At 65.2% G+C, this 27,002-nt stretch overlaps 1 protein-coding gene across 2 annotated transcripts in view; it reads right to left on the bottom strand.

Moving 5' to 3' along the window:
* COL5A1 (collagen type V alpha 1 chain) overlaps nucleotides 1-27,002 on the bottom strand; it is a 139,102-nt gene that overhangs the window by 50,362 nt on the left and 61,738 nt on the right. For both annotated transcript variants that reach the window (XM_032306372.1, XM_032306373.1), the window contains exons 8-27: nucleotides 26,278-26,436; nucleotides 26,094-26,150; nucleotides 22,258-22,299; nucleotides 21,995-22,057; nucleotides 19,155-19,229; nucleotides 18,276-18,368; nucleotides 17,264-17,320; nucleotides 16,333-16,386; nucleotides 15,917-15,970; nucleotides 14,067-14,120; nucleotides 12,761-12,814; nucleotides 11,657-11,710; nucleotides 9,987-10,031; nucleotides 8,269-8,322; nucleotides 7,722-7,766; nucleotides 7,136-7,189; nucleotides 6,872-6,916; nucleotides 6,141-6,194; nucleotides 2,284-2,328; nucleotides 1,413-1,466 (exon numbers count right to left, since the gene is read on the bottom strand). In XM_032306372.1, coding sequence (XP_032162263.1) covers nucleotides 1,413-1,466; nucleotides 2,284-2,328; nucleotides 6,141-6,194; nucleotides 6,872-6,916; nucleotides 7,136-7,189; nucleotides 7,722-7,766; nucleotides 8,269-8,322; nucleotides 9,987-10,031; nucleotides 11,657-11,710; nucleotides 12,761-12,814; nucleotides 14,067-14,120; nucleotides 15,917-15,970; nucleotides 16,333-16,386; nucleotides 17,264-17,320; nucleotides 18,276-18,368; nucleotides 19,155-19,229; nucleotides 21,995-22,057; nucleotides 22,258-22,299; nucleotides 26,094-26,150; nucleotides 26,278-26,436 — 1,212 coding nt within the window. The remainder of the gene's footprint in view (nucleotides 1-1,412; nucleotides 1,467-2,283; nucleotides 2,329-6,140; nucleotides 6,195-6,871; nucleotides 6,917-7,135; nucleotides 7,190-7,721; nucleotides 7,767-8,268; nucleotides 8,323-9,986; nucleotides 10,032-11,656; nucleotides 11,711-12,760; nucleotides 12,815-14,066; nucleotides 14,121-15,916; nucleotides 15,971-16,332; nucleotides 16,387-17,263; nucleotides 17,321-18,275; nucleotides 18,369-19,154; nucleotides 19,230-21,994; nucleotides 22,058-22,257; nucleotides 22,300-26,093; nucleotides 26,151-26,277; nucleotides 26,437-27,002) is intronic.

Here is a 27,002-nt window from a genome sequence, read left to right as displayed (position 1 = left end):
ATGGAGTGAATAAATTTTAATCCGATGGACAAGGTAAGAGCGTCCTCCATGAACACTTTACAGCAAACACCTACAGCTCACAGACACAGCCCTATGCAATTAGCCATGGATGGGGCCGGCAGGCACTTCTTCTGTGACAAAGCGTGTAAGATAAACCCGCGAGAGCTCACGTTATCAGCATTTCCGCTGAATAACCATCCTGGCACGACCCCCCAGGCGAGCCGGGAAGAGCCTGCATCGGGGAGAAACCGTGGCCTCCAAGAGCTCCCGGCCCCGCGAAGTCTGTCCGCGGCGGCTTGGGCCCTCGGAACGCCACGATTCCCGGGACACGCAGCAGGGAGGCTCGGGGACCAGCCCCGGGGCTCTGGGTTCGGAATAAGCAGGTCTGGGTCTGAGTCCTGCTGAGGCACCGATGTTAGGCTGACTTGGGGCCCATGACTGCCCCCTGAGCTCCGGCCTCTCTGCCCTCCACCCGCAGGCCAGCCGCGGGCTCCCGGGGCACGAGTATGCTTGGGAGAGGTCAGCACCCAAACGGCGCGGGGCAGGCCCGGGAGCCCGTGCGTGAGCTCACGTGAATTCCTCAGGCTGCGCTGGCTGTGTGCGCACATCGTACGTTTCCCTGCACAGCACGTCACAATCACTTGGAAGGAAAAGACTCCATCAGCTTTCTTCCAGCCCCGGAACCACCTAGAGCTCTCAGACGCGACGCCACCGTTGTTCTCGGAGAACGGAGAACTCGGCCACCCCGCCGCACCCCTGCCCAGCACACGTTCCTGGGACACATCTCTCTCTGCATAACTGTGTCCGACGTGTCCAGAGCCAGCACGGCTGGAGACCACGTTACACGACTCAGACGCGGTCTGCTCTGGCAGAATAGCCGGGGCCCGGTGTGGGGCTCTGCTCCGGAGCTCTGTGCCCGCTGAACCAGGCTCTGGGAGGCTTCAGTGGCAGAAACGCAGTTGGGAATGAATGGCCATCTCCCACCAACTGCTCCCCACCCCCACCCCGCCACCACCGCTCCGTCTGCCCCGGTGCTGTCCATGGGGACAGGCTCGCTCTCTCCGGACGTGCAAAGGCCCCGGAAGCTGCCCTCTGGGCACCCCCCAGGAAAGAGTGTCAGGCTCTTCACCTTGGCTGAGGTGTGCGTGGGAGAGAACAGGCTTGGGTTTGGGGCTTGGGAGGGAACAGGCCCCAGGTGACAGCCAGAGCCGTGTCCCAACCGACGGACGGAGAGCCACCGTCCTGCTGCGTTATCACGACACACAGAGACGTCCCCTGCTGGGGATCAGCCCCATCTGGCCGCAAACAGTCACTCCCCCGCCTGCCCAGGCCCTCTGTCCCGGGCTCGTTGGATGTCCAGGGCTGCTGTGCCCCATAAGCCCAACCCTGACCTCCGGGAAGCCAAATCTCACCTTGACTCCTCGAGGACCCGGATAGCCGATTGGGCCCTGGGGGCCAGGAGGACCCTGAAACCAAAAGAGGAAGACCATTAACTCCGACCAGGGTGGGCAGGCGTTCTGTGCCCTCCCCGCACAGCAGGAAAGCTTGCCTTCCACCAGCAAGCTCCCCCTGCCCTGAGCAGAGCGGACATCCCAGATCAGACCCTCAGGAGAGGCTCCTCAGGAGACACACAGGACCTGCTCCCATGGGACCCTGCCCCCCCGGGAAAGCAGACGTGCACGCTGTGTCCCGTGACGGGAACACCAGGGACCCATCCAACGGCAGCCCGAGCCCCGCAGCTGGGGAGTGGGAGTGGGGCCGGGGGAGGGGGAGGGGGCTCTGATGCTTTGGGAGGGCGGGCTGCCCTGAAGGGAGCACAGTCCCCACAGAGGCAGCTCGGGTGACGTGGGGCAGCTGCCGGCTGGGGCAGGAGACAAGGGCTGGCCATCTGGGAGGGACGCCGCTGACAGCCAACGGGCCTTGCTGACCACTGTCCCGGTGCACTGAGCGGGAAGGGCCCAGGGAGGGCTGGGGATCCCATCGGAGGCACAAGGGAACTGTGGCCACAAACAGGGCGGCAGACCCAGGGGACTCAGGCTGCCTGGAGACTCCATCCCACCTTCAAACCCCCACGTCCTGGACCCCAAACAAACAATGGCAGCGGATCAGTAGGAGCCCCGCCCCGTCACCAAGCTTCTGTGTGGCCCAGGTGACAGCTGTGCCTGCAGCCCCGTGCGCAGGGGGGTGGACGGACGGGTCACAGGGCTCCGCATGGGAGGAGGTCCCCTGGGCACACACCAGAGGGAGGGCCCGGCTGCCCCACTCACGTCATTCTGAACCCACCTGGCCGCCTTTCTCTCCCGGGGGGCCTTCTTTGCCAGGGTGTCCCTGCCAGGAGAGAGAAGGCAGGTGTTAGTCGGTGACCGTCCCCCACGGCTGTGGTCACACGTGGGAGGGAGAGCCAGGCCCCATGTCCTTCCCTATACACCCCCGGCCAGAGACGCGCACGTCAAAGGCATCAGACAGCTGAGCCCGGGTCACTGCCAGCCACAGGCCCCCAGCCAGTCCTTCAGCCCGACCCTTGGCTGCCCCCTCCGTTTGTGCGCTCCGTGTAGGCCCAGTGGGGACCTGGAGGAGAAGTGTGTGTGGACACCCAAAGGCGGGATCTGCCCATAACGACGTCACAGGCCCAGCCCAACGCCAAGGGCAGGTGAGCGGGGCCGGGACCACAAGGCATTGGCTCCGCAAGGATTCTGTGCCGAGGGAGGGATGATGCGGGACAGGGGTCTGGACGCGCCACCTTCTGGGTGGGCAGGCGCCACACTGCCTGCAAGACACTCTCGTGCTGGGGACATGGGGGGGGGGCAGACTGGTGCCCGGACAGAGGCCACGCCCTGTCATTCGCCTGGGGTCCCCGGTGCATCCCTGAGTCCCCGGGCAGGTTGCCTGCCAACCTCTTAGCTGGTATGGACTGGAGGGGTCGAGCTGCTCCCACGAAACAGGCCCAGAGCCGACAGCCAGCAGACACGGTCGCGGCCCTCGGGTCACTGCCCCGTCCACCTGAGCCCCAGCCGAGCCCATCCTCAGAAACGCGAGCTCTCCGACGTTCCCGCCGAGGTCGGTCACTAGCTTTACGCCCTTGCGCTCCTGAGGCAAGCCCCGGATAAAAGCAGAAAGGGGGACGCTTCTCTGTCAGGAATTCGCCCAGGGACTCCGGTGACAAGGCCGTGCGGTGTGGCGAGGGCGCGGTCTGATTCTGGGCCTGGTTACCCCGACCCGCTGCGTGACCTCAGGGAAGTCCCTCGCCCTCTCGGGGCCTCCACTTGTTCACGTGTCAGAGGAGAGGGGGGACTAGTTGCTCCTTCAGCTTGAGGGTTCTAAGCACGGGGGACCCTGTTCCTAGAACACAACGGCATTGTGAGGACCCAAGTCTCCCGTTTCTGAGAATAAATACTTGTGGGCGTTCCTTCTGCTTCCTGTTAGCCGTGCACTTGGATTTAATGCTGTCGCAAGCAGCCTGCTCGGAGGGCAACGCAAGAAGGAGCAGAGAAGTCCTCTACAGGGCGGGGTGCCCTCGGGGAGCCTCGGGGCAGAGCCTGCCAGTGCCCGCCTGATTTCCGGAGGGAAATCAGGGGACAGATGGACCACCCAGGGAGACACCCTGTCGGCCGCGCTGCCTTTCCCAAACACAGCTCACGGCGGCCATGCCTCAGGGTGGCAGGGCTGCACCCAAACAGTGCCAAGGAGAGGGTGTCCTGCCTTGGGGTGACCGGAAGGGTGTGGATCCTGGCCCGCCGCCACGTGGCTTCCTGGGGGGACTTTATTCCAGCCCATTTCCGTTACGGACCTGGGAGCACAGGGAGGGCAGCTGGGGGTGCTCGAGCCCCGGGCGCCAAGTGGGTCCCTCGGGAGGCGTGCCATGCCCCCCACATGGTACATCCTCGCTCGCGTGGCGCAGACGACCACGTGCCTGCCTCACAGGTGGCTGCAGAGACCGGACGAGCAGGTGCGCTGGGCACTCAGGACTGCGCCCGGCGTGGAGCGAACGGCCAGCTCGCGTCAGCAGTTACCGTAATTATTAGTTTTATTTGATCGGAAGCCAAATTTCTTTAGGCACATTTTAAGTTGCATTTATAGAATGAGAGGAACTACGGAGGCGGGGGACGCACCAAGCAGCTTATTAAAAATGTCGGCACAGAAAAATACTGAAAGGAAATACATCAAAAGAAGAGATTGAATTTTCCCCCTAGGGAAAGGCCAGGCTTGTCTCCCTGCTTTGCACTTCTGCAATACCCCATAACGAGGATATACTTATATAATAAAAAAATAATAAAGCTTAAATTATGTGTATTTGATACTTTTCTGATTAAAAAAGTAATATATGTTCTCTGTGGCCCATCAGGCAAGAGCAAAAGCGACGCGGCCCCTCCTAACCTCACCGCCCCCGGCGCCCGCGGCTAATCATGCTACGGACCCGCCCATCCATCCTCCGCACGAGGCACGCAAGACGGGCGTCGCGTGATGGGGTTTTAGTTTAACATCGCGCGGCGGGCCTTTCCTCGTGTCACCGAATACGCGCCGAAAGTCGGTTTCTACCGGCTCCGGAGTACTCCCTCGAACCATAATTCACCCCCCGAGTCCCCGCCGTGGGCTCTCCGGGATGATTTCACCGCGCGCCCCAGCGCGTCTGCCTGGAAACGCTCCTTCCTTCTAAAGGGCTTTAAATCAACCTTCCTCTCCGCAGCCAAAGCCAAACCCAACTCGAGGGAAAAGAGACACAAAACCGTCTGTTTAAGGGTGATCGACCACGCGCTGCCTCGTCACGAGAGCGTTTTAACGTCTCTGTTCCTGCGAATTCCCGGGAGACCACCGGCCGGCTGGCAGGGGCCGCGGAACCGCCCCCCCACCCCCGCCCCCGGGGCGTCTGATGTCTGAAGGACCTGCGGACGCTCTAGGTCAGGCACCTAGCGTGTGGAAGGACGGGTCAGTGTGGGGATGGGGTGGGGGTCTCCCTGGCAGAAGCAATCAGGTCAGGGAGGTGGGGGTCGGCAGCCCACCCAGCCCCAGCACCCTCTCCCCGGAGCCGCTGTGGGAGACGCCGCTCACCCCAAACACTGCAGAAGATGCACGGTGCGGGGGGGGGGGGGCACACACTAGGACATGCGCCCCCTGCTATCGTGGGCTGGGCCTTGGAGATGGCGTCAAGGTGGTTTTCATTTTGCTGTCATTTCATTTCCTTTGCTAATGTTCCGAACTGGGTGTGTTATTTTACAATCAGAAGAGGAAATTAAGTATGAGCGTAAGCTACAGGAGGGGCGCGACGTGCTATGTCCGCGCCCGCACACGCAGACAGGGGAGGCCACGGGGGGCCCAGGGCAGCTCACGCACAGAGGGGCAGGCGAGCCGTGGGCTTGGAGAGGGACAGGGCGGTGGCGGACGTGTGATGCCCGGGGCCCAGCCAGGGAAGCCGACGGCCGAGCCTTAGACGGTCACCAATGAACTGTCACCGTATGGAGCTCTTGCTTAGTTTTTAACGGCTGAGAAGTTAACGAGACGCCCTGCCCGAAACAGGTAATTCAGCCAATCACGGTTTTGGAAACAGGCTATGCAGGCAGCATCACGTGAATCTTCTAAAACGAACCCAAATCCCCAGATCACACCAGCAACACACAAAGTGGGTAGTGGGAGCAGATGAAGCCCCCACACCGACCCTGCAGCCCCTCCCCGCCCCTCCCTCCGGCCGCGCAGCCGCTGATGGGACCATCACGGGCTCGCTATTTCTAGCACCGTCGAGTCCGGCCCCACAGCTGAGCGCGCACGCCACAGACGCGCTCGTGCAGACCCGCCTTCTCAGCGTGCGGTCGCTAAAAATACCCTCCGCACGCCGTCCTTCCCGTCAACGCCAGCGACACGGGGACCGCTCGGAGCCCAGCCCACCCTCCTCGAGTTAGAAACGCGGCCGGGCTCCGGTCGTGAAGCAGCGCCCCAGTAACTCGAGTCCTGCTCACGCCGTCTCTGCCCCTCGCTTGGAACCCAGGCTGGGAAAGTGTGTCCAGAGCCGGGTAGTTACCGAGCAAGCCATCGGGTCTTCATCCGCAGAGCAGAGAGAGAGGAAACGGGGCGAGGGGCGGCCGCGGGCCTGGGTGCCAGGTCCCGCCCTGGGGGCACTGGGACCAGGTGGCGTGTGAAGGGGTACTCACCGGGGGTCCGTCAGCACCGGGCATTCCTGGGAGGCCTGGTTTACCCAAGGGACCCTGGAACAAACCAGAGACCTCGTGAGCCCTCCGGGTCACCTCTTCCCTGGACTGCCCACCCTCCACCTGCCCAAAGAACATTTCTGGAAAAGGATGCTCAGAGGCACAGAAACTTCCAGCAACTGAGGCCCCCGGAGAGGGGGGGACCGTCGCCCTCTGCTGCTCCGGGTTCCCGGGAGCTGCCACCATCCGTGGGGCTGAGAACCACACCTTACAGGCAGCCCTGAGCCAAGAGCAGCACGGGGGCTTGAGCACCAGCTCTCGGCAGGTGCCGATACACTCAGCGGCCAGATTTCACAAACACAAGACAAAAGCAAACAACAAAACAGGACGCCCGGTTCAGGCTGGACGTCAGGCAAATAACAAACGGTCAGGCCCAGCTGAACACCAGGTTCACTTGTCTTCCGTAATCCGGCGACCCCACGCACAGCTAGACAAGGAGTGTGTGGATGGCCCAGCGATAGGGTCAGTGAAAGACAGAGATCCCGCTGTCCCCTGAGCTCATCTGCTCCGTGCACGGGGCCCTGAGCGTCCTGCCGCTGGGGGAGGACAGAAGCTCGTACCGGCCGGGGATGACCAGCACTCCCGCCGCCTGCACCCTGGGGGAATGAGCTTGCCGGGGCGGAAACACCCTGCTGGCAGATGGGACCATGCCCGCGCCTGCACAGCGCACTCACCTTTTCTCCTGGAGGCCCAATGGCACCCTGGGGGCCTGGAAGACCCTGAGAGGGGAGGACAGGGCAAGAAAGGTCAAGGAAGTTGGCTCCAAACGCTCCCTGCCCCCGCCCACCTTCCCCGGCACCCTCCCCCTCCTCTGGGCACCAACAACTCAGTCCTCAGTCACATCTAGGCTGTCGGTCCCTTCGGCAGGGACAGGCAGCACGGGGCCCAGGACACCCCAACACACCCACACCGCTCACTGCCCCCCATGGCTCGCTTACCTGGGCACCTGGATTACCCTGCTGTCCTGGGGGGCCGGGCTCTCCCTGGGGGCCCTAGAGGGAACAAAGGCCAGGCCACTCGTGGGAACTCTGGGGGACAGACGGGAAGAGTCTGCTCTCGTGCCCAACACCTCTCATGCCACGCAAGAAGGGGCATGGCGGAGGGGAACCAGGCCTTGGCACCCACGAGGCTCTCCACGCTGACCCCGACCGGAGGAACGCTCCGTCGTTTCTGCCAGCGACCCAGACAGCCGCGGGCAAGGAGCCCGTGAAAGGAACAGACCAGAAAGTGTTCTGTTTGGCAAAACGCTTCCAAAAACATTGGGCTAACGTCTCCCAGTAGAGCCACGAGACCTGTCTCTCGTGGGCTTGGCCCACGGTGCCCGCTCAGCACCGGGCTCCACACAGGGAGCGGGCCAGGTCCCTCGGGGCTGGTCCGGCTCTGATGCGGGGGAACAAGCTCTCTGGCGGCGGCTCCACGCAGGGCCAGGGCTCAGGGCCCGCACCGCCCTCCGCCTCGCGTTCCCACCCGCTCTGATGGCAACCACAGGTGGGGGGGTGGGGGGGGCAGGCCCTGGACGCTTACCACGTTTCCCTTCGGGCCTGGCTGGCCGTCCATCCCCGTCACACCCTGGACGAGAGGGAAAGAAAAGGAACATGGGGACAGAATGCTAGAGAATCCACAGGGCGCCCAGGGACCATCCCACCGGACTGGGCTCCGTGTCCTGCCCTCCTGGTCTCGGGACGCCGCACCCTCTGGGGACGGGGCAAGAGCTGATCCCAGGTAATCGCACAGGCGCGACGGGCCAGCAGACTGTAGAGCAGCGGCCCCAGCCGGGGGTGGGGCAGGCCCGGGGAAGCCACCCACCAGGACAGGGCCCGATCAGACCCTCAGGCTGGCTCCTCCCAGAACTTTCCCAGAGGAGGACGTGAGGTGTCCGCAGGCTGTTGGTAACAGCACGTGAGGCATGAGAACGGGGAGTGCCGCGCGGTCGGCTGAGCTCCGTGTCTCCGCCCACAAAGGCACACGGGCCAGAGGGTTCCTTCTGCCTGCGAGCGGCAGAGCCTGCTGACCTCAACCAGCCCCGGGCCACTGTCCGAGTGGACAGACGTGCAGAGGTGACAGGCCTTACCGGAGGTCCAGGAGGGCCCGGGGGCCCCTTAGGCCCCAGCAGACCACGCGGCCCCTGCAAAAGGAAGAAACAAGTTCCCACTTGGCCAAGAAGACCCCAGGCAAATCCCGCAGCCTCGCTCCTGCCAGAGACTTTGCTCCCGAGCAGGCGTCCACACCGCCCCGGGAAGCGAGGCCGGGCCCTGTCCTCCAGGCCTCACCTCCCCCCCCCCAACCCCGCCTCTCCACCTCGGCGTTGGGAAGCAGAGGCGGGAGCCAGGAGCTAACGGGCGGCTCAGAGCCTCAGAGCCTTTCACGCCGGGGGGGCCCTTCCGCACACGCGCGGGGCAGGTGCCCACAGAAGCTCTCCTCGCGGAGGCCACAAAGACAATCGGCTGCGCGGCGGGGTTTTGTCCACGCTCGTTACTGGCTCCCTCTCAGACCCTCCGAGGGACACGCGGCTGCGTTTCTGACACCAGAAGACAGAGGGAGGACATGCTGCTGGGGACCCGGCGGCCAAACGCAGAGACAAGCGTGGAGCTCAGGTTTCTTCTGGGACCTGGACAGCCCAGAGCTCAGCCCCGCCTCCCCTACAGCGGGGGGGCACGTGTGGGGACAGCCACTTGCGCTCGTGGAGGGACACGGCCCCAAGGCAGCGCCGACCCCAGCAGAGCTGACCAGACTCCCGTGGCCCCACCCGGAACCGCTCGCACCTGCCTTGCCTGCGGGGGCTCACCCAGTCCCTAACCAAGGCGCGACCACCCTTTCGTTGGACGTGCTGCAGATACCCTGGAAGAGAAATCCTTCCCACGTGCACTGCCGTGGCCTGTCCCCTTTGTTAGGTAAATGCCTGGCCCCGTAACGCTTCCTAGGGCTCGTAACCCAGAAGGCATCACTTAGACGCGTGGTAAGGAAAGCACTGGGTAACGGGGTCTCCTGGGGTCCCCTGGGGGGCTGATCAGACATCAGGGGATAATTTAGTCCCCCGTGAAGGTGCGAGCGCAGCCCAGGCCCTCTCTGTGCCGCGCTGGCAGTGTTTCTCCTCAGGTAACATCGCCAGAGGCTTACGGCCGTGGTGGCGCAGACGACAGAGGAGAGATGTCTGAGAACTACCCTGCGTGAAACCAAGTGGTGTTCTTTCTCGCTGAGGACACTCGCCTGGGCCCTCAACAGAGGTCGGCTTGGGGAAAAGAGCCGTTCGATGCCCCAGGAGAGCCACCCTGACGGAGGGCTCCACGTTCGGGAAGCGCAGACACCAGCAAGGACGGCAGACAATCGGATCGGTCCCTGCAACTGCCCTCGGACACTTGCCTGGTGCGCTGGCGTCCACCATACCCGCAGCTTGCACGCCCGCATGAGCGCTCTGGATGCCCCCCGTGACGGACCCTGGGTGCCCCCGTGATAATCTGGGTTACCCCCCCCGTGATGACCCTGGATCCCCCTTGTGATGACCTTGGATGACCACATGATGACCTTGGACACCCACCATGATGACCGTGGACACGCACCACAGCCCCCCAGATCCCAGCTTCTTCCTCCGGGGAAGGTCGTATTTGCCCCACAGCCTTTCCAACGTGCTCCTTCTTTCCCTCCCCCCAGAATCCCCCAGCTGAGTCTCTGTTTCAAGGCTGACCCCTTCTCTAATCTATGCTCTAGGTCGGTCCCTGGTCCTGCCCAGAGCACAGCTTCCTGGAGCAGCCCATCGCCATGCTGAGGAGACAGAATGCGATCAAGACTTACGGGTTCCCCAGGCAGCCCTCTGGGCCCGACTTCTCCATCGTCACCCTGTGGGGGAGAAAAGCGGCCGGATTTTAGAGGTAAGTTCTAAAGCCCGGACAGAGAGGTCGTGCCCCTGCCGCTGCACAACGGATGCTTTGTCCTGGGGCAGCTTCTGCCTCGGCCAGATTTTCTGGTCCCGGTACCAGCCAGGAAGGCCCAAAAATGCCCACACGCCCAGAAAGCTGCAGGAACGGGCAGGATCTGGGGCCCGGGGACACCGGTCAGGAGGCCACAAACCACAGCTCCAACGAGGAGAAAGCGGCACGGGAAGGATCCTGCGAGCAGAGGATCTGGTCGCCTTGATGGGTGACGATAGGGTTGAAGGACAGAGGGACAGAAGCCAGACAGACACGGAAACGGAGCTGGGGGGGGGGGACACGTGATGGGGGGGGAGGGTGGGGAGCAGGGAGGGGAGAGGGCGGGAGGGGAGAGGGACAAAGGCAAGTGAGGGACGCGAGTGGCCGAAGCCGGGGTAGAAGGAGTCTCGGACGATCGCCAGATCCCCGGGCCACCCCCAAGGTAGCCCAACCTCTCTGCCAGGGCCCTAACCACGGGGGGTGGGGGAGGAAACCCGGATGAGCCTTCCTTCCGGCTGCAGAAGGAAAGGCGGCCCAGGCTTGACTGGTCCCAGATCAGGAGCTGCTCGTCAACACCCGCTTCTGTCTGTCAACGCGCCGCTCCCTTCTCTCCTCCCGCACACGCACACGCACGCGCGCACACCCAGACTGCACATGAGCACAGGTGGGCATCACGCACACGCACGCACACTTGAAGTCCTGCCCGCACACACGCGCACACGTACCCCGTGTGCACACATACATATCCACCTGCACGTGCGCGCCCAGCCCTGCACACGCGTGCACACACACACACACCCCCAGGAGGAGCCTGCTCGCCTCTCCCGTGGCACAGTGAGCTGTGCTGGGCCCAGACGGGAGAAGGGGCGGGGACAAAGCCAGCCTGGGAGCCGCTGAGGACAGAAGCACGGCCAGGCCTGCCCTCCCGATGCCATACCTGCTCCCTAGGGCTTCTAGACCCTGTCCCTAAAACGCCCCTAACACCCCGAGACACGGTGTGAGTGACTGGGGTGTGAGGAGGCGGGGCTCAAAAGCCCCCCCCACTTCTCTATCGCAGGACAACGGTGCTCTGGTCTCCCACAGAGCCGCTGCCCCAGGAAGAGCCACCGGACAAACACGCAGACCCCTAGGAGCCCCCAGGGGAGGGCCGCCCCCTGCCACGGCCCCAACCTCGCCCCCCACCTCCAGAGCCACCCACTCCAGACTCTCCCCCTCTCCCCAGATCCCCAGGCTCTGCACCCACAGCCTGCATCCGAGCGGAGACATGGAGCTCACACTTGCTGACACGTCTCTAAGGTGACCTGGGCACCTGCCTCCCGGAACTAGGGGCTCTTTCTGAGACCGGTGACAGCTGAAAGCCACTCGGAGACACCACACAGGGCAGGACCAGCGGTCAAGTGTCTCAGAAGTGGCTTGCTGGCTGTCCCCACATCCCACGGCTTCACCCTCCCCACCCCCCAAGGCGCACGCCTGACGGCCAAGCGCTCTGCTGCCAGCACTTCCCAGCGGTTCGCAGCCCAGAGCCCCCGAGGGGACAGGCAGGCGGGGACATACCCGTTCTCCATCGTCTCCGGGAGGTCCTGGTGGCCCAGAAGGACCAGGGTCACCCTAGGAAGTCAAGCAGGGTCAGCATTAGGCACTTGGGAGCAGACGCCTATGACTGTCCCAAATGCCCATCTTTCTGTGATTCCGACTGTGGAGGTCCCGAGCCCAGTGAAGACTCCCGGAGCCACAGGAAGTCTGTTCGGGGAACTGGAGTCGGGAGGCAGGGTCCGGGGCAGGTCCACGGACACGGGGCCAAGGGACACGGCAGCAGATCCAAGCCACACCCCGCGAGCTTCTCCATGGGAAGCCGGGGAGCACCCCAGCCCCACAGGGTCCCCTAAGAAAGGGCTGCCACGCTGGGCAGCGAGTGTCCTGAGGCCACCAGGCCCCCTCCCACCCCTGGAGGCTTTAGGCCTTGCACACAGTCGGTGCTCAACAGGGGCTCATCTGTCGCACGGTCGGGCCCTGACCTAGCGGGTGCCTTTGTGCTGGTCTCCGTGTCGCCGCCGGAGACCGCAGACAACGCAGCTTTGGTAAACCGCTAGGGCCGATTCTCAGCACACTACGGGATGTGACGGGTCACCCCCCGCCCGACACGACCAACCAGCGTGTGCGCACACGCACGGCCACACACGCACACGTGCCCGCCTGTCCACAAGGTGCCGAAGAGACGCATCGTCTGCTTCAAAGGGAACAGGCAAGATAGAAAGCGTCCGGCAAGTGGCCCAGGGCTGTCGCGTGGAGACCGCCTCCCACGGGGGGAGAGACGGGGCGCCGGCCACTGCACACACCTGCCCTCGTCCGCAGCAGCCGCGTGGGCCGTGCGAAGCGTCCTTGGCCGCTCGTGCTGCGCCAGGCCCCCCGATCGGACGGCGGGCTCACCCTCAGCCTCCTTCACCCCTCGAGCGCGGAGCCCGACGGGCTCTTTCATTAGAAGCTGCTCAGGAGACACCCGCGCTCTCCGGGCTGACCTTCCGGGGTCGCCGTGGCATGGGTTTCCACTCCCGCCACCTGGGGCTGGAAGTGACCCGGCCCCATGCGAGAGCGCTAAGGCCTCCCGAGACGCGCGTCCATCAGGCTCCCCGAGCCAGAAACGCACAGACGGACACTCACCCGGTGGCCCTTCTCTCCCGGCAGTCCCGCGAGGCCGTCGAAGCCGCGGTCACCCTGCGAGGGAACAGGGGCTCCTCAGAGACCTCGGCCACCAGGCCTCGGGCCGCACCCAGGAGCCCTGCGCGCCGTGACCCCAGCCTCCGCTCCCCACACACCCCACTGCCTCAGGCCTATGTCCCCAGGCTCTTTTCCCCCAAACACCAGCAAGGCCCAGAAACACAGACTTTGTCTTTGGGCCACTTTGTCCTTGGGTGACTTTGTCCTTGGGCCACAGACTCTGAGCCTCGTGGCAGAATGGCCACGGCCGTGCGACCGTCTTGCTCACTGCTACGCCCTCAGCGCCGAGCTGTGCCCAGCACGTCAGCTGCCTGTGCTCCTCCGGCGGATGGCCTGACCCGGGCTGCCAGCACCGTGGCTCCCGGCCACCCCGGGGTGCCTCCGGGAGCCCAGGTACAGAGCCCTGTCTCGAGGATGCTGCAAACCACGGGGGAGAGGCCGAGAGTATCCGGGCTTAAGTGTGCTTCTGCGATTGGAGGAGACTGGTCTACGGGGAGAGATCCGAGCCGGCATTCCCTCCTGCCGCTCCGGGCACGCGAGACCAGAGCCTCACCAGAGCTCGGTGTGTGGGGGGAGCACGTGAGCTCATCCGTTCCAGTTACTAAGTGGGCAGATGGCTCGGACACCTGCTAGGGCAGTGACCCGGGTCCCGGCCACTCCAGGTAGCAGGAGCCGTCCACATCACCGCGTGCTCGCTGGGGACGTAAGCCTTTCCCCTCGTGCCGCGCGCAGTCCAGGCCGGCTCTCCGGGGGCCGAGACGGGGGCCCCCACGCTCACCCACATGCACTGTCTACTCGGTCCCTGCCATGCCGAGGAGCAGGTGGCCCAGCACGGGACAAGAAGGCTCCCTGCCCGTGCACTTGGTGTTCGTGTGTCCCTTCCCCCGCATGTGTCCCACCGTGTCACCTGCCCTTCTATGAATGGGTCCGTGGCTGGGATTCTACCCCCGCCCGCCAAGCTCACCACCCACTGGAAAGGAGCAAACTCTCTGCAGTTGTCACACCTCCCTGTGACAGTCACCCCCGCCCCCGGCCCGGTCCTCGTGCCAACATGTTGGAGAGACTGAGCCAAGCAGCACCTCCCGCACCCCCAAGCCCCCACCCTGGATGAGTGTGGACAGCATGAGTCATAACTTGTCGTCAGAACCGCCATCACCGCACAACCAACACGTTGGCCACGTCGCCAGCATGACGCCAGCAATGGCGGCCACGGCCGCGAGGACCCCGGGAGGCGGCAAGCGTGGCCTACCTTGGGGCCAGTCTGTCCAGGCATCCCTCTTGCTCCGTCACTCCCAGCTCGGCCCTGGAACAGAGGAGGCAAAGTGTCACAGGGACCCGTGAGTGGGGCCTTCCTGGGAGGCCCGGCAGAGTCGCACAGCCCCACGTGGCCGGGCCGGTCGAGAGGACCCAAGCCCAGGCTCCTGGGGCTGCTGTGCGCTTCTCCACGTGGTTCTTGTCTTTGAGCCTCGCCACCTGAAATGCCAGATGCGGCGATGCCTCTCTGTGTTGGCGTGAGACCACGCAGCCACGCCGCAGGAGAGCCAGCAGGCAGCGCCGTGTGGCCACGGGGCTGGAGGTCTGAGGGTCTGTGGCTCCCGAGAGAGCGTGTCCCCACAGCAAAGCCCAGGCCACCGCCCTGCCACTGTTCAGAAGCTGGGTTACAGACAGGAGTCACGGAAAGCAAGTGCCAAGGATCGGTCCCATTGGCCACAAAGAAAACTGAGCCGCACGTGGTGGCGGATCTCACGAAAGCCACACGCCTGCCCACGTAAGCAAGACACTCCATCCACGGGGGCCACTCCTGGACCCATCACTTCCAGCCACTCCCAGGAAACCGCAAGGACAAGCCCATGGCCCCCACCTGACTGGCCACCGGGACAAAGGGCAGGGCCACTACACAGGCCCCACGGCCACCCTGGGAGAGCCCTGCCAGCCTTGAGGCGCCTGGACAGGGACAGAGACTCGGCCAGGTGCCAACTCGCTAACGCACGATGTCAGCCGGCTGAGGAGAAAGGGCTGACCCAGACCAATGTCCTCTCTCCTCCCCGCGTCCCACGTGCCGCTGATCAAACAAGGCCACCCCGGCACACTCTGGGCCCCTGGGTGCTCTCACCCTGGGCCACGGAACCCCGCCAGCCCCGGGAGGACCTGCACTCGGCCTTCCCCGCCTTCCGCAGCCCTCCCACGCCAGCCTGAGGAACCGCTCCCGGGGAAACGGGACAGTTTACAGCGTTTGCAGAGACTCACAGAAACCTTGAATAAAGTAAAACTCTTGCCAGAATCAGAACCAAGACAAACCCCAAACTGTCTCCCAAGAATCACCAAACTCCGGCACCGGTGGCCCGCGTGGAAGCGTGGGTCTGACCCTGCATGGGGCCTGGATGCCCCCAGCATCGGGGACCTGTGTCCTGAGGCCACACGAGGGCCGTGCCCATCACGCCCGCTCACGACCACTGTTAGCCCCCTACTCCCCCAAGGTCCCGTCCGCCCCGCACGCTCTCCAGGCAGAACGGCCAGGCAGCCGCAGGGGACAGCACTCCTGGGAGAGGCTCACACCCAGAACCCTGTCTTCCCGCACCCGAAGCCTCCTCTGGCTGAGAAGACCCACTGGTCTGGTGTGATGTGAGATCATTAGGCTCTCCCTGGCTTGTCTGGACGGGAATCGTTGTTGTATATTAACCTGTAAACACACGCCCCGTTCAGCAGCCACGGTCATATGGACACAAACTAGTTGCATCCGCTAAAACCAGCCCCCAGAGTCCCAGGGACCCTGGACATCAGCCTGGCCTTCCCCCCGCCCCCTCACCACACGGAGGCCATCTCCGGAGAAACGAGTCCGCCCCAAGGAAACAAGGCCACCGGCCACTCTGTCGCCCCCGCACTTGCTCCCCAAGGGCCTGGGAAGCTGCCTCAGTTAAAAACGTTTGTGAAACTAAATTAATGTGCTCAGGACAGCGGCACCAGAGGTGGGGGAGCCGCACCTGCCCCAGGGAAGGGGACCCGGCCTTGAAAATAGTGGCCCTTCCGTGGGAGGGCAGCAGCCGGGCCTGGGGCCCCGAGCAGAGCAGACTCCCAGCCCGCGGGACCCGCAAAACTCACCCTTCTTCCAGGCTTTCCAGCGGGGCCAGGCGGGCCCTGCACACCTCGTGGTCCCTGTCCGGAAGCAAAGAGGGCAGTGGGTTAGGCTGGGTCCGTGTTTTTCAGAGGCAAAAGCAAGCCTTGCCCCCGTGCTCATCAAGCCGGCCGGTGGGGGCTCGTGGGCAGCAGCGGGCCGGGCACAGACCTGCTGCCCAAGTGAGGGCCCGAAGAGGCCCAGCCCGCCGCCCCCCAGCTGTCCCGCAGCTGTCCCGCAGCATGGAACAGTTACGTCTGCCCCACTCCCAGCTGCGCACAAAGCCACAATTCCCACCGGCTCCCTTGACGACATGCAGTGTAGGAGCCTCCATTCCAGCGGCCTCCACCTCTGAGGCACACGGGGTGTCCCCCCCAGCAGCGGGAGTGAGATGTCTACGTACCTGAGGCCCCATGTCTCCCGGCTCGCCCTTCAGACCGCCACTCCCCGGAGGGCCCTAGGGAGACACGGTCTGGGTTACGGAATGCACATCAGACCTCCAGGAATGGGTCACCCCGTGGGGCAGGGCTCCCCGCTGAGAATCAGTGGCACTCGCAGCCCTCAGAATCTGAGGGACGAGCAGTAAGTTTCCAGGGATGTGGGTGTCCCCTTGGTTTTGAACAAAACGCTGGGCAGTACAGCATACGGGCCGGGAGCCATGAGGCCCACGCCGAGCTTGTTTCTCTCTCCGGGGTGAGTGTGACTGGGGTCTGTCACGGCCCGCAGCTCAGGGCAACGGGTGGGCATCCTTAGGGCCCACGACAAGGCAGGAGCCGCCGGTGGACAGGAGCAGCCCCGAGCCTGGCCTGATGGGGAAGAGACTGGCGCAGACCCGGGGCAGAGCCAATCCACCGCTCCCAGGGGAACGGGCCCGGCCGGTGTTGAAATCCTGTCTCTTTGCAAACATCAAAGGCCACCGGCACTCCCTGGGATCCCGCTGGCCGGCCCTGAGTGTGCTCAGGCACACCCCATGCAGGGCTTGTGCAGCTGTGGGGGGTGGCACGTGAGAAATCCTGGGTCTGTCCCCACTCAAGTGCTCTTGACTTAGGAAACGTGACTGTGAAGAGTAAAGACACTGGAAAGTGAGGCTCCCTGGGTCAGGAGGAAAATCCCAGGCAGAGCAGGTGTGGCAGGCCTCCCTGTGTGGGCAACCACAGCCCCACACCCCCAGCCACCTCCCCAGGACCCTCGGACCTGCCGGGGTGCCGCTGGTACATCAGTGGTTGGTAAGAGCTTAAGGGTGCTCTCTCCGGGTGATCCCGGCGCCAGAAGGGACTGACGAGGGACGCCCCAGCCCTCACCACGCTCCCCCACTCTCCCCACCAAGGACTCACCATGGGGCCAGGCCTTCCGGTAAGACCCATCGGGCCAGCCGGCCCCCGCAGTGCCAGCTACAAGAGAAAACAGGGCAGGCTGAGAGACAGCGGGGTACTGGTCCTCACGGGGGACGCTCCACCGGGCGGGAAAGGCCCGACGGGACATGCCAAGGACGGGGGCCCCTGCAGGAGGGGTCAGACGGAGCTCTGGAAACCCGGCACCGAGTCGCCCCTGGGGCCTGAGCCAACCACGGATGGATCGGAGAAGGTGGAGGGGGGACCTGGGCATGGCGAGCCCCCGCTGTGGGGGTGGGTTACCTGCTCCTGTGCCCCCCAGCTGGTGCCCGCACCCCGCCCCGGCCAGGCAGGCCCGGCCGGCGCATCGGGCCACGGGCACGGGGCAGCATCACGCGCACCATTTATCCCGCAGCCACAGCTCGCCGCGCGGCCGGCCGGCAACTCCGAGTGCGCCGGTCCCTGCCGTTGCCCCCGCCGGCCACAGCCGCAGAGACATCGCCCGAAGAGGGGCTATTTAACGGCTCCCTGAGATGCCCCATTAGAGGCGACACCCCGTGGGATGATCAGCCACCCCACGGAGCCGGGCTTTGCTCTTGTCATCGGCAACCAGCAACCGGGAGCGTCGTTAGTTAAAACCTCGGTTCCCTCGCCAGCTGGTCTGCAGTGAGGGAGCCGCTGGGAAGCAAAGGGACCCCCCACGCCAGGCAAGGGACTTTGGGGGCCACGGGAGCTCTCCCAGAGGCTCCGTCTCAGCCCCACCCCACCGCAGGAAGCCCCTTCCAGGTCTGTCCGTCCCCGGAGCCCTGCGGGGACAGCTGATGGCCCTGTGAGTCCACATCCTGGAACCTGGACCCTCGGCATGGACGAGGGAGCCCTGAGATCCCCCCTGCCCCTTTCCCAGTGCCGGCCTGGGCCCAGCTAGACGTAGACAGGTGCACGCCCCACGGTGTCCTGATCCCCCAAGAGGCAAGCCCCCCCACACCCCTGCACCAGGGACGCAGACGCCACTTACCCGGGCCTGCTGCAGGATAGCCTGAGCCTGGGACTCCTGAGCCGACACCATGGGGCCTTTGGAGCCGGCGTCACCGCCCCCTCCGAAGCGGAACTGCAGATATGAGGTGGGGGTCACCCGGGACACACCGATGCAGGTGCCCATTCTGGGCCTAGGGCCTCTCGGGTGACCGCAGAGCCTTGGGGAGTCTGCGTGGGCAGCATCTGGCACTAGATCCCTCCCAGCACCGCGGCTCCAGCCCCACCAGCCAGCCTCGGCCCTGGGGCCCCCTGGAGACCTGCCCCAGGTCAGGGGGGAACTTTCTGGCTTCTGCAGCACCTCGCCCTGGGACCCCGCAGCCCCCACCTGTTACAAGAAAGAGCCTGGGGCCCCGTGCAAGTGCCGGCTTTGCCAGGCAGCTCCCGGCTCACATGGTGTCTCCCTGAGCTCTGCCCAGCCTCCTGGGCAGCACTGGGCCACCAGTCAGAAGCCTGCCGTCCAGGCCAGCACGCCACACACGTGCCCTCCTGGGCCTGGGCTCCCAGTGAAGGAGACGGCAGCACCAGGTCAGGGCAGGGCAGGCACAAGGAGGAGCAGAGGGCAGCATGCCCAGCTGGAGAGTCCAGCGGAGAGGGACAGAGGCTGCTCGGCTTTCTCACAGAAAGCCAGACTCCCTGCCCCTTAGGTGGGCCAGCCCTGGACCCCAGCAGAGAACTGGAGACCTTGGCCACCAGGGTCCATTCTGCACATCGTCAGGAACGCCCTCAGAAGGCCTATTTCTACGAGGTAGCCCACATCAGGGTGATTCTGTGGCCAGGGGACCGACCCTCAGACGCTGAGCCCAAGGCGCCCTCCCCACCCCCGGGTGAGCCCTGAGACCCCCCGGATGAGAGTACTCACAGGCAGCATGAGCATGGTGCCAGGAGGGCCAGGCAGTCCGTCAGCCCCAGGAAGGCCTGGGCGTCCAGGGGGACCCTGTGGACAGAGGGCCCAAGACAGCTGGGTCACAATGCAAAGGGGACGGAGCAGGGCTGTGTCCAGATGAGGAGGTCAGAGCCACAGCCCGTGAGGAAATGCACCGGGCAGGCACAGAGCAGCAAGACCCCATGGCACAGAATGTTCCAGAAGCCAAGCGCAGGGAAGGGAGGGGCACTGGCTTTGGGCAGATGAGGACAGGCTTCTGGGGGGGAGGGACAAGGAGGGAGGGGCTCTGGGCAGGAACCAGAGCGATTTACGGAGAGGTGGGAGACTGCAATCCGGGGACACAGGGGACACTGGGGGGGCGGGCAGCGTCCACCACCCAGAAACGCGCCTCCAGGCCCACACACCAGGCGGCAGGGCCGCCCCCAGGGGACCAAGGCCTATGTCCTCCATCAGCCAGTGCGCTGGCCCTTGTGACCCGGTCCCCACCGACTCCTCTGTGAATGCTTGGACGGAAGGCGAGGTGGCCTAAGTGTCCACTTGCTGGGACAGATGCAAGGGACGTCCACAGGACACAGACCCTTCTCGAGCAATTTCAAGAGCCCGTGTGTACACAGCCGATCCCGGGGCTACCGCGGGTCCTGTTAGTCTGGCCCCAAAGGCAGGTCCCAGTCAGACACCCCTCGACAGGTCCTCTAGATGAACCCTGGCCTTTTCCAGACTCAAATGTAAAACAAGAAAGACGGTGTATTTTCAAAAAAACAAAAAAACAAATGTTTTCTCTCCCAGCTTCCTCACGGATCCTGGCGGACTCCACGGAGCCTGAGCATGAAGCTCATTTCGTGTCCAGAAGAAGGCCTGACTCCCTCTTTCTGACCAAAAGGGACCCCCCACTGGCCACACCCCAATACACCCATGGGCGTCGGGCCCAGCGCTCCGCAGCAGCACGGCCGCCCGCAGACAACGGCGCTCACACCCGGGAGTGCGACGCGGCAGGAACGGCCGGCGACACCCATCACTGGTTGCCAGCCAAGAAGACCAAAGACCTGCGGCTCCCCAGGCATCACCCCGAGGGACATGGACTGTCCACGCTGGAACCCGCAGTGGCTTCTCTGGTTATCATACCGTCGACGCAGTCCCTGTTCTCGGGAGCTGCTGTGGAACACGATCTCTACAAAGCAGGGAGAGCTCCTCTCGTCCCCGCACGGGAGCCAGTGCGGGCAGGACAGCTGGCGGCACGCACGGCAGCCCGCACGCAGAGTGCGCGCACGGGTGTGTGGGGCATGCGTGGGGCCCCGGAGCTGTCCCCTCCAGCGCCGCCGGCACTAGGCCCCTTCTCTTCGCTGTGGGCTCCTGCTCACCAGCTCAGTGGCCGTAGAGCTGCCCGTGCGTGACGGGCCCCTCGGCGCCCCTGCCCGTCTTCCACGGGCACAGGCTGGGCGGTGGGTGCCCGGGCAGCTTTGTTAGGGAAGTCCCAGAGGCAGAACCGCGGGGTCAAAGGTCTGCTCCCAGACGCAGCTGAACTGCCTGCCATTTCGGAAAAAATCCTGCCTCTGCCTGCCATTTCGGAAAAAATCCGCAGAAAACAACAAGTGTGATCAAAAAAGAAAAAACTGGGAGCAGGTTTGGCCACCAGGGTCCCCTCTTGGAAAGCCGGGTGCCCTCACCGCCGGGCCTCGTGCCTCAGAGGCTGTCCCGAATCAAACCCCAGTGCAAGATCAGGGTCGGGTCTGCCAGGGACCAGACGCTATCTCCACAGTGTGCGTGTGGCTGGGCGGCGCGGGAGGCGGTGTGACCCGGGTCCCGCAGAGCCCCCACCCACCACGGCTTGCAAACCGTCAGCAAACCTCTGCCAAGCACCGAGGTCTGTCGCGGGACCCCTCTGTCACTTCCAGACCCCGCGGCCTCTCCACGTGACCAACCCCCGCCCCCGCCCCAGCCACCTTGCCCGCCGCACACCCACCCAAACCGCGAGGCCCGTCCTCTCCAGGCAGCGTGCCAGGCCCGGGATAAACGTCCGTTAGGACACACACACGCTCCTAGGTTCTCCTGTCCGCCGCGTAGCCATCTGGCCGCCGGCTCTGACGGGCCTGTGCCCCGGGCCACACTGGTCAGACCCGCAGGAAAACTCAACACAAAGGAAAACCACCCCGCGGGACGGCCCCGAGGTTGCAGTACCCCCGAGCCCCACCAGGTGGCAGAGCGAAATCGCGGCGTCCCCGCTCAGCCCTGTCCAGCAGCAACCCCGGGCCGGGCGGGGACCTGGGGACCCGGGACGCGTCCCTTTGATGGGTCCTTCTGACCCGGGGATGTGCGCCTTTGATCTGGGGACCTCAGACCCCCCCAGGTGAATCCCTTTGACTGGGGACCCCAAGACAGGTCCCTGTGACCGGAGGACCCCGGGATGCGTCCCTGCGACCCAGAGCAAGCCCTCCCGTGCTGGTGCCTGATCCCCAGCAAGGAAGACGGAGTGAGGGGAGGGTGAGCGCAGGAAGCTCCCATGCAGGTCCGGACCCCGCGCGCCGCGGACAGCACTCGTCACCGTCGGGCTAACCTGGGCCGCGGGGCCCTCCGTGAGCCGAGCGCAGCGGCCTCCGTGGGAGCCTCGCCGCGGCCACCTGCCCCAGGCGCAGGGCTGCCAAGGACGGCCGCTCCCTAAACTCCCGCAGACACGGACGCAGTAAGGTGGTGGGGAGAGAGGCAGCGGCGTGGGGAGGAGAGCTGACGCGCCGGCCGCCGGCTGCACGTGCAGGAACACCGGCCGCGGAGCAGAGAGACGCAGGGACAAGCCCCGAGAGCCAAGCGCTGACCGTCCTTACCCTTTCTCCGGGGTCACCCGCTTGCCCAGTGGGGCCCATCGTTCCCGGAGGTCCTGGGAGACCCTGGAATCGAAAACGAAATCAGGACAGGAATTCAAAGGTTCAGCCACGGGGCAACACCCCGGTCCCGCCCCGCTTCCCTGGGGGTGGCGGAGACGGGCCCCTGGGGGCAGGGTCTGCAAAGGGCGGTCAGTGGCCCCCTCTTTCCCACCCCCTGCTCCCAAGCACCTCCCACAGGCCTGGGACGTGAGATAGACACTCACCGCGGGGCCTTCGGGGCCCGGCGGCCCCTCCATGAGCATACCCTGGAAGAGATAGGAGACAGTGTCTGAGACCCCAGGACCATATCCCTCCTGAGATCCCAGAAGGCACCTGGGTCCCCTGCAGAACCTGTTGGTGAGGCAGACCCCACGAGGACCACAGACCCTTGCCTCGCGGCACGCCAACCAGGAGCCCAGAGCAGGAGGGAGAAGCCACCAAGTCCACAGGACACGGGCCGCCCCCTGCAGAAGCCCCTCACCCTGCCACTGGCCTGCACGGCCGACACCCCAAGTGGGGACAAGGCCTCCGCATCAGCCTAGACCCCAGAGAGGCCGTGTGGGTAGCTGAGGGGTCCGTGGACAGAGCTCCCTGGCCCGGGGTGGGGGTGGGGGTGGCCCCGCTCCCCTGCATCCACTTCCAGCCCTGTCCCCGAGCGGGACTCTCCGCTCTCCTAACCAGTCAACAGCAGGCCGGGCAGCGTCAGCACCCTCCGTGTCTCACGCCCACCTCGGGCGCCCTGAGACAGTGCACACCCTGCGGGCAGGAAGGGGTCTCCTGCCCCCGCAGGGATTTCCTCGCCGAGAACGCGGCAGGAACAGCATCTGGGGGCCCCGGGACCAGCTAGGTTCCGCCTGGCCTGGCTGAGCAGGCCTCCGCCACACTCGGGGCCCGCAGAGTGGACAGCAGTGCCCTCCTCCCCACAATTCTTGAGCCTGCAGGGGCAGGGCTCGGGGCCACATGTCCCCGGCTCCAGGGACAGACCTCCTGCTGCTCCCCCGCCCCCGAAAAGCAGAGAAAGCACAGACTGCTTTCCTCCAGGACGGTGCCCAGACTTCCCTTCCAAAGTCAACCGGGCTTTAGAGAAACGTGCCCCCCCCCCCCCCACCGGGGGGACAGGGGACAGCCTGGGCCCAGCTGAGGCTCAAAGACCTGCACTGGTGAGGGGCACCGGGCCACTGGGCCCTCCAACCCCCCAGCCTCCCCACCAGGGCTCCCCAGTCGCCGTGAAGACGTGTTTACACAGATGTGCTCTCGGAGGAATTTCTGTCCGCGAGATGTACACAGACCGCTCATCCGGTGGCTTTCGGATTTCCTCCTCGGACCAAGGCAGCTGGGGAGGCTCAGCGGAGAGCTGGGACCGAGTGAGGGACCTCGGCCACGGCGGGGCCTGGGCTCCAGCTCTCTTCCCAGACGCTGGCGGCTGTTCTTGGGTTGCTGGGGCAATGCCGGCCACAGATCTCCCGGGAAGCCGGGCCAGAGCGGTCCAGGGCGGCCTGGGAAGGAGGCCGGGCACCAGGACGAAGGAGCCAGCAGACAGGGGCCTGAACTTCCCCGTGGCCGTGCGCGAGGAGGGAGACAGGTCGCTGACAAGGGAAAGTGGCGGACGTCCTCTGGGTGGCTAGCCCGGTCTACACCCCACCAGGGTGCAGATGCCAGTCTCAAACCTCAGCGGGGAAGGTGACTGAGTGACGGCCTCAGCCTGGGCCCAGCTGGAAACAGCTCTCAATGCAGGTGCATCCGCCCGCTGAAGAGCCTCAAAAAGCAGGTTCCTTCTGAACCACCGCAGAGAGTAGAGACGGCGCTGCGTAGGCCTCCCGGGAGCGTTCACCGGGGTACCATGAGACACAGTCTGGGGATGGGTCCCTGGAGTCCCAGGATGCCAATAAACCCGGGTCCCCAAGGCGGAGAGGTCTGCCGCCCTCTCAAGGAGCCACGGACCCTGCTAACAAACGGCCGGAGGTGTGGCTGGAGGGCCAGAGGGGCTGGTTCCGAGGGCTCCACGGACAGGAGTCGCTCTCCCCAAAGGGCGGGCACCGGGGCAGGGAGTGGGGGCCCAGAAAGCGGCGGCCACCCCGCCCTCTGTGGTCAGCGGTCAGCAGCAAGAGCCACGCCGGCCGGTTCCCGGGACTTGGCCTCTGTTTATGGAACTAAGACTCAGGGCATCTCTGGGTTGAGAAGTTCTGACTATTTACACGGCATCCCCAGGGGCCCTGGCGAGGGCCTGGAGGACTCAGGGAATGGACTAGGGATGGAGCAGGACTGAACGCCCCGGCCAGAGGAGGGAGCCCTCCCCTAGCTGTGTCCGGATGCCCCAGCTCCCCAGCCCCCAGATGAGCTGGACCTCGTGCACACACGCTGTCTGTGCTGGACCAGCCCTCCCTCGCCAGCCCCGCCCCTGCCTGCCCCCAGTGGACCGCCCTGGCAGCCGGGGCACCACGGCTCTCCTCCAAAGGTCGTCCGGCAGCTGTGAGCAGACAGGAAGCACTCCCAGATGGTGCCAGCCTAGCCCCTCCCCAGCACCTCCCTATCCTGGGGCCCCACGCTCTTCCCACGCAAGATGGCCTGCCACCAAAGCCATGCGGACCCCACAAAAGGAACCCCGAGTCAAGGGCAGGTCCATCTGGGGACCAGCGCGTCTGGGGACACGTGTGGTCAGTGAGAGGAGCCACGCTCAGGCCAGGACCCCGTAGTGACGGCAACACACCCGCTGTCCTTGCGGGGCGCCCCCACCCCAGCTGCTGGCTGCCTCCCCACACTCTTCCCCTGTGGCTGGACTTGACATCAGGATTTTTCATGTCACTGAGCAAGGGGTGTCCTGGTGCTGGTCCTGCCCCCTTGGCACCTCTGCACCCTTCCCGTGTACCCCCATCTGCCACCCTCTTCCTTGGACCCACAGAAAGCCCTGGAAGGGGATGTCCTCAGCCTGAGAAAAGGTTGTGTGTCTAGTGGCCAAAGCCCTGTGAGGCTGACCGGTCCCATCCTCGGACAGGCCCGAGCAAACACCACAGGGGCTGCCTTCACCACTCTCCAGACGCTTCCAGGGGCTGGGCATGGGGCCAAGCCGGAGGGCTGTGCTGAAACTCTGCCCACTGGGCATTCCCCCAGAGATGGGCCCTGTCCCGTCTGCCCCAGCCACTCTGGAGAGGCCAGCAATGAAGGTTCTAGAAGTACCTTCCCAGGTCCATGGGAGGACAGAGGCCACAGAATTCCCCATCCCAGGAACCCAAGGTCGTAAGGAACCAGACACCGGACATCTTGTCCAGAGCTGAGCACCAGGAACCACCCTTAGCCCAGCTCCGCCTTGTGACGGGCCGCGGGGGCAGGACCCTGGCCTCCTCCCTCCGGCGCTTGGACGACGTGGCAGGGTGGGCCTCGGCCGGCCCCTCCCCGCCATCACGTCCCCAGCAGCTGCCCAGCCCACAATGCCGCGGCCACCCCACGCAGCTGCGGAGCCCGCCCCTCCCGGCCCATCACGTGGCGCCTCGCGTCTAACCCTGACCACTGTCGGGCCACGGAGTGGAGTCCGCCACTCCCAGCCAGGCTCCCCGGGGGCCGAGGACATGCAGCAGGGCGCGGCCGTCTGCGCCCCCGGCCGCGAGCCTCCCCTGTCCCCGCCCCGCTCCCTCAGCACCATCCCGTCCACTCCCCCCGACCCCGCACCCAGCAGAGCGAGTTCTCAAGCTCCCTGGCCACGGGACAGTTTCCACACTCACCCCAGGCGGTGGCCACGCCGGCCCAGCCCGGATCCAAGGTGCCCCGCAAACCCCCGACCCCTCCGGAGGGGCTGCCTTCCTTCTCACAAGCTCTGGGTCTCTCCCCCCGATGACAACGGCCACGCACGGCGAGGCGCTCAGACCCCAAGGGCACAGTGTTCTCCCTGCCGGGATCCCGGCCGCTGGCACCTCAGCAAGGTCTGGAACGTTCCCCCACCTGAGCCCCTTTTCTGAAGCCTCGGCAGCAAGCGGCACGCGGCGTCCGCGAGGGGCCCCCGGGCCGGGCCTCCACCTGCCTCGCCCGGCGCCCGCCGACTCCGGAGAGGGACTGAGAGCGTCCTTACCGGCTCGATGATGGCGGGCTCTCCCTTTTGACCCTTCTCTCCTCGTGGTCCTTCAATCTGGGGTCACAAAACACGGGTGGACAGAGGGTGAGCGGCGGAGGGAGCTCACCGGGCAGGCGCGGCTCGTGGCCGGCCCTCCCCGGGCCCCAGAGGTGCCGGCGGGAGGAGCCCCACAGCCCCTCACCCCTTCGTAGATGGTGTCCTGGTTGGCGGGCATGCCTGGCCCTATCTCCGACGGGGAGACGGTGGGATCGTAGTAGGGGTCGTAGTAGGTCTCGTCCAGGTTCCGGATGGTTTCTTCTGTAAACTCCCCTTCCAAGTTGTCCTCCGGCGGCGGAGCCGGCTGGGGGAAAGGGGCGGCAGTGGTCACTGGAGGACTATGTGGAACTGGGCAGAGACCCCTTCCCTGCGCAGCCCCACAGCCTGGGGACGCCAAGGGCGAGCCTCCCAGGAGTCCAGTTAGACTCGCTGGGGCCGCTCCTGGACCCCCGCGGCCCTCACGCGTCTTCCCTCCAGCCACAGGGAGACTTCGCCCCAAACCCCACAGGACCCCATGGCTAGCTGGGGCGGCACGGGGCCCAGCGTGCTGAGGGGCATCAGTGCCGTCGAGGGATCCAGCCCAGGGCCTCGCGGTCTGAGGCCACAAGCCCCCAGTCGCACGCTGCGGACAGAGGGGTCTGGACCGTCAGAACCGGGTGTCCGTCCTGTGCCGTCAAGAACCCGGCTCCACGCGAAGCCGACTTCGAAGCGTTTGCTGTGTGCGCTGCTAAACTCCTCCCTCGTATGAAAACTTGCCCCCAGCCCCTCGAGGCGGACCTGCGAGTGCCAACTTGTGAATGACAACTAAGATCCACAGGGGCTCTCCGAGGTCAGGGGACGGGGTTTCGAGCCAGGTCTGCCGGGTGGGAA

This window comes from Mustela erminea, chromosome 12 (genome assembly GCF_009829155.1).
Source record: "Mustela erminea isolate mMusErm1 chromosome 12, mMusErm1.Pri, whole genome shotgun sequence".
Taxonomy (NCBI): Eukaryota; Metazoa; Chordata; class Mammalia; order Carnivora; family Mustelidae; genus Mustela; species Mustela erminea.
This window is presented reverse-complemented; position numbering and strand designations above follow the sequence as displayed.